The sequence below is a fragment of the Buteo buteo genome, chromosome Z (genome assembly GCF_964188355.1).
Source record: "Buteo buteo chromosome Z, bButBut1.hap1.1, whole genome shotgun sequence".
NCBI lineage: Eukaryota > Metazoa > Chordata > Aves > Accipitriformes > Accipitridae > Buteo > Buteo buteo.
Window position 1 is genome coordinate 67,359,364 of NC_134204.1, and position 12,752 is coordinate 67,372,115.

General features: G+C 43.8%; 1 protein-coding gene across 1 annotated transcript in view; it reads right to left on the reverse strand.

Moving 5' to 3' along the window:
* Positions 1-11,614, reverse strand: part of SNX2 (sorting nexin 2) — a 36,331-nt gene extending 24,717 nt beyond the window's left edge. Inside the window, exons 1-2 of the mRNA XM_075021019.1 lie at positions 11,454-11,614; positions 1,212-1,329 (exon numbers count right to left, since the gene is read on the reverse strand). Of these exons, the coding sequence (XP_074877120.1) occupies positions 1,212-1,329; positions 11,454-11,561 (226 nt within the window). The 5' untranslated portion in view covers positions 11,562-11,614. The remainder of the gene's footprint in view (positions 1-1,211; positions 1,330-11,453) is intronic.
* Between the last annotated feature and the right edge of the window lie 1,138 nt (positions 11,615-12,752).

Below are 12,752 nucleotides of genomic sequence, written 5' to 3' on the forward strand. Positions count from 1 at the left end.
GATGGCTCTATGGTTATAAAAAGCTGGTTTTATATACTGAAGCTAAATAACTAAATTACTGGTACTAGAAAGTTTCATAACTAAAGCGCTGCTGGTCTTTGCAAGTCATAAGATCAGGTAATATAAATACAAAAGAAGTAAGATTACCCCTCTATTCTTTATTCACTTTTTCTCTTAAAACCCTTTCAGAAAGTTAAAGTAGTCAATACATTCTAACACTGTCATGAGCAAAATCAAGTTCAAATATATGCAAATACAAATTTAGTAATTTCAGAACAAAGGTAATAGGAATGTATATACATGTATCTACATGTATTTGTATATACAAAATAGCCCAGAACTAAAGGCTATGAAGTTTATTTTCAAGCAATTACATCAGGGAATCAATTGAGATGAAGACTGTATGCAAAGCAGACTGCCAACTGACTCACTCAATAGGTAGGAATAGGTAAAGTGTTAGTATTGAGAAGCAGCACTCAGAACTATCTTTTGACGTACAAAATATACTTCAAATATTACACCTCCTTTCTTGAATAGTTAATGCTCCTACACCTGTAATTGACAGCAACCATAAACCATGTTAGGACAGTCGAAAACCAACACCAGAGTAGTGACTGATTAAAGAAGCACTAGAAATGTGTTGTCTATTGACTGATTACTCATCAGAACTTTCACACATCTTTCTCCAAAACATGCAATACTGTCAAGTATCAAAGACAGAATCATGCCCTAGTGAAATGATAGGACTGGTCCCATACACCAGTCTGTTATCTTTTTATTGTAACAAGAGTCTCAGGAAAAAGGAAATACCCTCCAGCTTGCAATACGACCTCAATTATCTTTGTAATTGGAAAAGACTGGGACAGGTTGTGTATGGTTACTAAGTAGAAAACAAGGATGCAACTTAAGTCATGTTTTTACACACAGATTTTAATGTTAATTACATAATGATAAATACTATTATTACTCTCAGCAGAACACATTACTAACCAGCTAACACTGCCACACTGCCACTGACAGTACACACCACTGAGAAACTTGCATTTAGTAAACAAACTTAACTAATGTTACGAAGTACCACAAGAAAAAAAACTGTACATCATTGTCAAACTATTTAAAAGGTTTTAACGCTCCTTCCCAGAAAAGCACATTTCTTTCAGTCCAAGAGCAAAAGAGTTTATGCAGACACATTAGAAGCAAAGAGTAATTACCAGCAAAGAGGTCTTCTCTGTCATCATCTAGCATGATTTCTGCTGGCTTTGGACCATTGGAGTTTGTGCTGAGGTCTTCTGCAGGAAGACTTGCTGGCTCTGGAGATGAAGGACTTGACTGTTTTAAAAAAAAAAAAAAAAAAAAAATGAAGTAATTAGCAGAGACCCAGTTGCCATGTGTCAGTATATGAGAATTACTGGAACAAACATTCTTTCATTGCAAAGAAACAAGGCAAGATGTACAGAAAGGAAACCCTGCCAGCTATTTCCATTTCCTACTCCTAGCATGGTAACAATGAACAAAGGATATGAGCTAGTCAACAGCTCTTTTCATTTCTTTGTCAAAGAGAAAAAAGGTCACCCGTTTCCTCAGGTTTAAGTAACATGAAACAAAAGCTGCTGCAGAAATATATAGAATAATTATATTAGTATTGCTGAATGTAATTTGATTAAGTTCCTTTTGGAAAGGCTTAGATTTAAGTCTGGATTTATACATTGAAAAAAATTAATAAAGAAATCTCCAAGAGCTCTATACCAGTTTTTCAGAGATTAAAATAACACGTTAATGCCATCCAAACAATTCAAGGCGGCTTGTGGCTGTAAGAAATTTTAATAGCTTTGCAACAGGTTGAACTTGGGGATTATTGCCAGAGGGTCATATTGTACTGTACACGGAAGGTAGGCTTGCCATAGATACAGTTCTTTTAATTCACTGAAGACTAGAACTTGCCCTGTGAAAAAGAAAAATACTTGCAGACGCTCAGGAAAATTAAAGCAATTTATAGCTTACTCACAAAATAAATAAACATCTGACTGAAGATCAGTGCTTCAGTTAGAAAATCCTTGTTGAATACAAGCATCAACTATGTTTACTGCATAGTACTAGAAAATTTGCAAGACTCACTACTCACAACTTCATCCAAGACAGCTAACTAAGGAGTTTTCAACAACAGCGTATTTATTCATGAATACATGCACTTTAAAAGGAACATTTGTAAGCTGTGTCACTACTTGCTTCCTAGTTTTTGCACAGAGTTGTCATCATTAAAGTTCAGAACCAGAATTCAAAACAGGTATTAAATGTTTCAGGCTACATGTCTGTGGCAACAAATGCCACAGGCTATGAAAGATTTAAAAAAGCTTGAAAAATACTGAAAAGCCACTGAAAAAGTCTGTCCAGATTGTATTTTCACATTCATAAATGTAGCAAGGCAGCAGTTCTAAGGGAAGGCCTTTCTTATAGCTGCCTGTCCAAGAACAGTGTACGTCCTGACATGGAGTATGGCACTGCTGCTTTACTTCAAGCAGCAGAGAGCAAGATCCTCACTCCCGCATCTATCCAGACCTCAGCCATCTGAAATTCTGGCACAGAGGAATTAAGCAAGAAACAGTAAAAATCCTGCCAGACAAATTCAGACACAGTACAAAATGTTTTTTTCAGAGGACGTATGAAATCAAGGCTCTGTTGACCTGGAAAGTTGTTAGCTCAAGGTTTTCCCTGCTGAAGACAGAAGGAAGATGAAAGCAAATACGAGAATACCAGAAAATTTATATTTCTTAAACAAGATTATGGTTGCAACAAGGAACCACTCCATTCAAATGACAGAAGAGGTTATACCCCCTTCCCTTTGCCAAAGGCTGCCACTCTCTGAAAAGCCCATATGTAAAGTGGGGAAACCAATAAACAAATCAAAGTGATGAGCAATGAAAGAGCAGCTTCTCAGACTGCTTGTTGGATTTTGCCCTAGAGCCTGCAAAGAAAGTCAAAGCAGAAACGCTTGGGAACTGTATGTAGGTAGTAGAGTTTATAACCTTACAAGGAACCAATCCACTAGCCACATGTACACTTCTCATCTCACACTAAACCAATGCTGAAATGATCCCACAGCAAACAGAGTGCTCTGAGGTAATAAAGGTCTATTTGTTCACTCTGTGAAGTATGATCCTTAAGTTGTATCACAAGATTTGCAACTAATTTAGACAAAATTAACTAGGAAATGTGAGAAAACCTCACCACTTGACATGCTTTATTATTCTACAAATGATACTACAGATAGTATGTGTCACATGTAATAGTTGATAGTTTTAAGTGATTTCAGAACTCAGAAGTGGCATATTCCAGAAGAAACGGTCTGTCTCTCCAGGCAGTGCTGCACAGAGCTGCAAGTTCAAGATCTTGTACTTCAGCTAGAACAGCAAAGCATGGAAATGCTTGATTTCCCTGTGAGGTTCAAGCAGTTTAAAGTTTTATCAGCAAAAGCAACTCTTCACAAAAACGTTACAGATACTGATTCCAAGCCAGTTTTGCTGCTACTCAACTTTGAACAGCAGCCCACTTACATTTTGATAGCTCTGAGGTTCAGGACATAGTGGGGACCCCACATTACAACAGATGCAGAGTGGCATGCAGCTCATGCTTGTCAATTCACCTCCATGAAAAACAGCTGTAATACAGCCAGACATAGGGAACAAAAGCCTTCCTGCACACTTGCACATAGCAAAGGGCTTTCTGTTTTATCCCTTAATCGTGCTCTTGATTAATGAGTGGTGGAAAAGAGCCCTGAGAGAAGACTGACATCTTCAAGGTATTCCCTCAGTCTATCTTCTCAGTTTTATCTGAGGTAGCTATTTTCATTACTGATGATTACTTTTGACTATACCTGGCTTCTAATCACAAAAAGAAACACTACAAGACACAAAATTCACCTTGAACATTTAAACCTGATCAACATATGGCATAATACGAAAAACTAAACATTTACATGCCTAAAGCAACAAGTTAACCAAGGCCAATGCAAAGCTATTCCCACTTTGAAAAAAGGAATAGATTTGTCTAGGAATAGCTATAAATACATGCCACCAGGTCCTGGTAGGATTATGGATCCCTTTCTATCACTGAGCTGGTGTTGTGGTTTAAGCCCAGCCAGCAACAAAGCAGCACGAGGCCACTCGCTCACTCACTCCCTCCCCACCCCGGGGTGGAACGAGTAGGTGAAAATATGAAGAAAAGCTCATGGGTCGAGACAAGGACAGGGAGGGATCACTCACCACTTATGGTCATGGGCAAAAGACAACTTCGGGAAAAAACAAAATCCATTTGTTTTACTACCAATCATATCAAACCAAGGATAATGAGAAGTAAAACCCAAATCTTGAAACACCTTCCCCCCACCTCTCCTGCCTTCCTTGCTCAACTCCACTCCCAGTTTTCTGTAGCTCCTCCCCCCAGCAGTGCAGGGGGACAGGGAATGGGGTTTGGGGTCAGTTCATCACACGTTGTCTCTGCCGCTCCTTCCTCCTCAGGGGGAGGACTCCTCACTCTTCCCCTGCTCCAGTGTGGGGTCCTTCCCACAGGAGACAGTCCTTCATGAACTCCTCCAATGTGAGTCCTTCCCACGGGCTGCAGTCCTTTATGAACTGCTCCAACATGACTCCTTTCCAGGGGCTGCAGTCCTTCAGGCACAGACTGCTCCAGCACGGGCTTTGCCATGGAGTCACGCCACCTTTGGGGGTATCCACCTGCTCTGGCTGCAGGTGGGCATCTGGTCCCCTGCTCCCCTCCATGGGCGGGGGGGGGACAGCCTGCCGTCTCACCACGGGCTGTAGGGGCATCCCCTCCTCCGGTGCACCTCCTCCCCCGCCTTCCTCCGTGACCTCGGTATCTGCAGAGGGGCTCCTCTCACATGTCACTCCCCCTACTCACTGCAGGTTCCCCTTCTTAAATCTGCTCTCCCAGAGGCACTGCCACCATGGCTGATGGGCTCAGCCTTGGCCAGAGGCAGGTACAACTTGGAGCCGGGGAAGCTTCGAGCAGCTTCTCGCAGGACCCTCCCCTGCAGCCCCTCCCCCACTACCAAAACCCCACCACACAAACCCAAAACAGCTGGGAAAGATCCTGTCCATTGGCACGGTTAAAGAAAGCCAAGAATTCTGCTCTGGATACCTGGCTTCACAGGTGTCATTAGCATACCAGTTACAGATGGATTTCTCCAAATTTCACATACCTCCATTTCCACAAACCACAACTGGAGGATACTTGCAAAAGGAAAGGACTCAAACAGACCTTAGGAGCACCTCAGAAAGCTCAAGAGGCAAAGCTTATTCATGCAGCTGGTATAATTTGTATACAAGACACAAAGTCTAGAAGTGACTCTTTCAGGAAGTTTTCCAGTGAAACAGAAGTTCTGTCTGTGTGGTATTTGTTTTATAAAGATATAATAAATTTATATTTGTCATAAAACTCAAGTTCTGTTTCTAAGAATAGGAGATATTAGTTTAGTTATGTGGATGATTTATAAGTAAAATGTCTTTCCTTTGAAATACCCTTTCAGGTGTGTACTGGTTTTGGCTGGGATAGATTTTCTTCATAATGGCTTGTATAGCTCCACAGTTTGGATTTGTGAGCGCACAGTGTTGACAACACAGGGATGTTTTAGTTATTACCGATCAGTGCTTACACAGCATGAAGGCCTTCTCTGTTTCTCACTGCCCTGCAGTGAGAGGGCTGGGGGAGGACAAGAACCTGGGAGGGGACACAGCCAGGACAGCTGACCCCAACTGACCAAAGGAATATCCCATACCATGTAACACCATGCTCAGCAATAAAAGCTGTGAGGAAGGAGGATGGAGAGGATATTTGGAGTTAATGGCATTTGTCTTCCCACGTAACTATTACGTGTGATGAAGCCCTGCTTTCCTGGAGATGGCTGAACAGCTGCCTGCCAATGGGAAGAAGTGAATGAATTCATTATATATTGCTTGCGCGTGCAGCTTCTTCTTTACCTATTAAGTATTCTTTATCTCGACCCGCAAGTTTTCTGACTTTTACTCTTCCAATTCTCTCCCCCATCCTGCAGGTGGGGAGTGAGTGAGCGGCTGTGCAGGGCTCAGCTGCCAGCTGGACTTCAACTGCAACAAGCTGACAGCTGAATAAGATATTTCCTGGCCTATTAATTTTTCAGTGGCTCTTTGGTATTTTTAAACAGCTGTCATTCTCAAACAAGATAAATTAAGGATGGGGTTAAATAATTTCACAGACAGTTGGGGTTTTATATGAAAAGATAATGTGTAGAAACTTATTAAAAATCATTACCGGTCTGAACACAGCATCAGCTTGATTTTAAGAGTTTTGCAACAAAGTTCAGTTCATTATCTTCAAAAGTTATCTTCAGAACAGACATAGTCCTCAGGGAACTATGAAAACCCAGAAAGCCACAGCTCTGAATGTATCAGAAACTACAGTCAATTAATTCCTAATAATCTGATTATTTTACATAGTCAGTGGGTCAGAGAGTACTATTCAGCCTCTCAAAAAAAGCACCCATGCACCCAAACAACTACTAACATGTTAAGCTATTCCAGTTACACCCTACTACAGGTGCAAGCTAAAAGACAGGACCCCAACTTTGCTCTTTTATCTCTGTGAAGTACATCTAAAAAGGTGATTAAAATAGCTGTTAGAAGAGTTAGTAGTTAGCGCAGTGAAAATCTGAGTATCAGACAAGAAATGGAAGAGGAGCCTAACAAAAAACCTCATGGCCCAGACACACATGGATGGCATAGCTATTTAGAAATTTTAAACTGACTTGATGCCAACAATTCACGAAATGGCACAAACATGTCCATTTCCTGAAAGGTACAGGCCTGTGAAATTTCTGAGAGACTCCCGAGCTGAAAGTAAGTCAGGTGAAGCATCCAACAACCAAGATACCCAATGGCCAGGACATTCAGATATGCAGGGCAGTCAGGATCCTGCTTTACTTGTTTCCTAGAAAACAAGTTTCTGGTGAGAAGTCTATGGGACCATCCCAATTTGCAAGGGCAATAACAAGCTCAATTTTCTCCTCTTTTATTGTGCATTACATTCAGCGGCAATAACTGTTTTATAGCTTTGACTTACAAAGAAACAAGAACAACTTCTCACATTTTCTGTTGGCTGAAATTACAGCCCTAGATGCTTGGACATCCTCCCTTCTCTTAATAGTAGAGTCCCCCCCAAACCAGTTGAACTACTTGTCTGAACCCCTCCTAGCCTCCTTCGGTCAGAACACAATAACAGGCTGACAAAAGCTAACCAGCATACTGTTCTAATTGTTCAAGTTAACCAGGCTCATTGTCTGAAACAGGGTTACAGAAGCTCACACATTACAGCATGGGCAGAGAGAATAGACTCAACAGCAGGACAGTAATATTTTCAGCAGAAAGTAAGAGGACACAAGCAATCACACTAGAACGAATGCCTACGTACTTCCATTACAGCCTGGATTTAACACCAAGGAACAAGACACACATTTCCAGTAGAATTACACCAATCAATCTTGGATACAGAGTTAGTTTTGTGCACAGGTAGAGTACAGTGTTGAAGGACTTAATATTTTCCTCTCAGATATTCCAATGGGATCTTTACAGCTTCCTCTATAATTGTCACTGTTAAATTCAATGGATATCATTAAAGACATCTGGACTTCTGTGTCTATCTAATGTTTTGCCTTCTGTGCAAAAACCAAATGCATGTTGCAGATCTTTGACATAAACTGATAAACTGGCAATGAGATTATATACACACCCTGCCCTAAATGACATTCCTTGATAGATTACCACATCTACTGCTTATTGATTGGTTTCAAGTGCCTCCATGTATTCTTCCATTAGAAAAAAAACCCAGGAATATAGATACCAGTTGAAATGAACATGTGGCAGCTTAGCTACATGTTCACACAACACCTGCTTTACAAAACAGAGACAAATAGTACAGAAATGAGTGAGAAATTTAGGGGAAATGAAGTAAGAAGTGGTGCAACAAGGAGGGTGGCAGAGAAACAGACTAGGGCAAGAAGGAAGGAGGAGGGGGAAATGATGAAATGAGAGTAACACTAAACATACAATTTTTCAGAAAATCTAACATACTCTTTTTTCATATATGTTGCCATAAGTGACTTTCATACAGTTGTTTGTGGTCGCTCCTAAGAGCGGCAGAGGACACGGACAGCAAATCAGCAATTTGTTGATTACAAACTTGTAACAGGATGATTCTTCTCATAATGCACAGTTAACTTCCAGAACGTCTTGTTGTGTGTGTCACAGACACTTTTTTTTTTTTAAACAAAAAACCCCAAACCAAACCAAAACCCCATGCACTTAAAAATTCAGCAAGTAGGTAAGTGCTTGGAAGATTATTAATATGGTAATGCTACCTAGGGCTCAGGAGGTCCCTGAGCTACAAAAAACTGGTATGTGAGAGAGTACTGCAGGTGACTACCAGCACACACATAAAATCATCAGCAATATGCTTCACACAGCATCCACCACTGAGTATCGTTGTAAATGCAATCTTGGCTGAGACTATTTTTCTGATTCAGTCCGGCTGTTCTCATTGATGAAAGCAACTCTGACAGCTAAAGGAAGACCACTCAGTGACCATGAATTTAATGGAGGCAGTCCTCCAGACAATACAATATGGTTGGCACAATGAAAACCAAACAATCCTTCTACTGCTCTTAGGCACTGTGGGTATCTGATGAGGAAATAAGCACCCCACCAGCTCAGACAAGCTGCTGCTCAGCCAGGTATCCAGAGTTCATAGGTGCCCTACGTTCACTGAAAGGGAAGCGTTCTCATTCTTTTACATCCAACAAGTTTTCAAGTCCTAAAATGTGTTCCCACCGCACTCCAGAAATGCCAGGTGTTACAGCTCAGTGTGTTTTACATTCTAGAATTAAGAGGGTTTAATTTAAGTCGCTAACTTTTAGTCGCACAAAGAAAGTTAAAACTCCAGCTTCTTTTTCTTTGCATCAGAGAATTCAACTTGAAATAAACAATATTCTCCATTTCATTATCCAGATAAGCCACTGAAGTCAGTCAGCCTTCCTGTATTTAAATATTTCATATTTGCTGTTCATAATATACACTGAACTTGTATTTTGTCAGATGAAACTTAGATGAGTTAGCATGTGTTTTCTAAATGGAGACTTCATTAACACAGAAGCTATTCGGAAGACATGTTAGAAACCTTGTAGCTTCTCTACTGTACAACAAAATCATAGGTAAGAAAGGAACAGTCTTTTGTGAGCTGCAAAGAGAACGAAAACAAGAAAAAAATAGTAGGGGAGCTTAAATTAATCATGCAAAAAGCAAATGGACAGCTCCAAGATAAACCAGGTGGGGACCCTTTCAAAGTACCATAGCCTTCATCTAAGTTGGCTTTGGACCTCACCGCCCCTTGCCATGCTCTCTCCTCTGGTATCAGCAAACAAATACGTTAACAACTATGAAAAGCAGGATGCCATTCTGTTGTTACTATAGAACTTCCATTGCCATTTAGAAACAGCTATTTCATGAATATCTACAGGACTAAAACAACACTCAAGACATAAGTTTAATTAGGCCCACACCAAGAGATAATTGTTCTTCTCTGGACTAAGGTGTCCTAGACACTTGAGTTAAATAATCTATATTCAAGCTTGTGAGAAGTTCAATTTTCATGATCTCTTCCTTCCAAATTTGCAGGAAAATCACGAGATTAAGGCTCTTCCCTAAATGCTGTAGCTGATTAGACATCAAAAAAAGCTTTACTGACAAAGCTTTTCAAAGCTTCTCTTTAAGCAAAGATGCTTCCCCTTTCTACTTAGCTACTTTCTTTCAAATAGACTGTCTGCAAATACAAAGCAGCACAACATAACTGTCAGCCAAACCACCTAAAACAAAGTGCATTTCTTTGCCAGCTTTTTGCGGTTAGAGGAGTTTTCAGTAAATATTTTTAATCATTAAGATGAGGACTTCTCATTGTAACTGTGATTTAAACTCTAAATCTATCTTATCTCTTGCAGCTTTAATTCCAGACCACATCAGTAAAGACTTTTGTTTATGTTATACTGCAGTCTTTCCTAGCAAAGACCAAGACTCCAATAACACACACTGTATCACACAGAGATACACAGAAATCTATTGATACAATTCTTGTCAACTGCAGGTTCACATCATCTGCTATTCCTTCACAGCATATCTCCACAGATCTTTTTCTACCAATGCACAGATTATGCATCGATAAAAAGTAAAAAGAAAAAAAAAAGTGACTTAAAAATACATTTAAGAGCCTCTTTGTATACTGGCCTTTTTTGTTAAGGACAAGCAACAGCCAGCGTAAAACAAAGAACCACGCACTGATCCTATTACTGTAAAGGTCAGGGACAGGAAACTCTTCAGGAAAAGAGGAACAGGAACAATTTTCTTTTTAAAAGGGCAACTGCATACAGGAAGAACAAAGTTTTTCCACAAGGTACGGGCAAAACACACAGGTGAAACATGACCACAACTCAGCAAGAAAAGCTCCCGCTGTAGTGAATGAACGCAGAAGCATTTTTCAGAACGAGGACCTATTTAAGCATTCAGTTCTTCCGGGTTTTGGTTTGGTTTTGTTCTGGTGTTTTTGCCTCGCACGCACGGAAAGCAACCACGGTTTGGAGATGTGTTCACCCCCAGTTCTCAGACCTTCCAGACTCTGGTTTCTCTGACCAACGGCACGTTTCACAACGCCTTGCACGCATGCATGCCTCCTGCCTTCAGCCGCCCGTAACGGCCCCTCCTGCTAGGCGGCGGCGGCGGCGGCAGGGGGTGGGGGGGCACCGGCGGCAGGCGGGGCGGCGGGGCAGTCACCGGCCGCCCGGCGACGGCAGGCTAAACCACCGGCAGCCCCGCGCTGCACCGGCTCCGGCGGCAGGAGACTTAGAGAGAAATAAGAAGTTTCTGCAAGTTTTTTTTTTTCTTGGCAAACGGGAAGGCGGTGAAGCCTCGGACAGAAAATGGGTTGTTATTAATCCACACAAAGGCTAAGGGGGCGGGGGGGGACAGGACCAGCGAAACTGGCGTGGTGTGAAGAGGAAAGGGGGAAATACTTATTTTCCCGGCTGTACGAGAAGGGGGTAAGACGAAGGAAAGCGGCGACCTGGCACAGCGGTACTTGGAGAAAGAGTTTCGGGTTTCTTTTGGCAGGAGAAGACCTGAGGGGGACCACCGAGCCCCCGCGGGGCCGAGGCCACTCGCCCACCGGGAGGGAAGCGTCGAGGAGTCGCCGCTACCGGAACAGAGGCAGGCGGCGGGGCCGCAACCGGGGGCCGGGCCGGGCCGGTCAGGGCCGGGGGCCCGGCCAGGAGCGCGGCACCGGCGGCCTGGCGGGGAGGGGAGGGCCCGGCGGGCGCCGGCGCGGCCGCGGCGTTCGGGCCCCGCGGTGGACGGGCGGGCTCTCACCTCCAGGGTGGACACGGTGCTGGTAAAGAGGTCCTCGCCTTCCTCCAGCTCCTCGAAGTCGGCGGGCCGCGCCTCCCCCAGCGGCGGAGGCTCCCTCTCCGCCGCCATCTTCCCTTCCAGCCCGGCCGCCAGCCCCGCGCTCACGTGACGGCCGCACACGCCCCCTGCAGCCACGTGACTGGAGGGGGCCGACAGGCGGCAGGAGCGGGGCCGGGGCCGGGGCCGGGGGGGGCGGCGGCGGCGGCGGGAGGACCGGAGCTTCCCTTTCCCGGGGCAGCGGGGCCCGCCGTAGCCGTGAGATAGTTCCGCGAAGTCGGTCGCCGCCTGCCTCAAAGCCTACGTCCCACGGAGGCAGCGTCCACGCGCGTCTGTGCTTTAGGCGACCCGCCCCGGCGTGGAAAGCTGGCTGTGCCGGGGGTCCCCCTGCCTGCAGCGGGGTGGCGTGGGTGCAGGCTGAGGTAGCTGTGAGGTGTCTGCTGGGAACGAAGCCTGGGGAAGGCCCCGCTGGAGGGGAAGCTCCCGTCCCTCCCTCCCTCCTCACGCCGCCCCTCCCCCGAAACCTTGCGGGGCGTTTTACCTTGTGCCCCTTTCGCGAGGAGCCGGCGCGGCGTGACTGACTGACGCTGGCGCCGTGGCGACCCTCCACCCCCTGCCCTGCACCACGGGGTTGGGAGGAACTTCCAAGAAATTTGGTGTTCCGTCTCGTGTCAGTCGTTGAATTAAGAACGGGTTTTCCGTGAGGAAACTCCACTCATCACACTGTTTCAGATGAGATCTCAGGGAGTGAGGATTAGAAGTGTTATGGCCCACTCCTGCAGTCGTTTGGTCAGGTGCGGTACTATTGACGACCACCGAAGTAACGTCTCGTGCAAATAAAGTGTTTGCCGGCCCGTTCCCTAAGTTACTATTTCCGAATTGCTTTTCTTCCCTCCCTCCATTTGTGAGTTAGCTCACAAATGATACCAATTCTTTCAAAATTCTAAGTTCTAATACTCATTTTAGAAAAGATCAAGTCGGATGTCAACACTGTCTATGTACTAAGCATTACCTAGGGCACTTACACTGGATTTGAGCTGTTACTGTTGCTTCTGCTATATTGAATACAAGTTTCAAAAAGTATCTTGATCTTCCACATTGATAAACCACAGGTTTCATCTGCTCCGCGACCTCATGCTTTGTCAGGACTTTGTTAATGTTTGCTGTGTTGAAGTTAATTTCTAAACTGTCTCTAATGAGGACAGCACTCTTCACGTAGAAAGAATGAGACTGTTTCCACAGACCGTAAGCAATTTGGGGCAA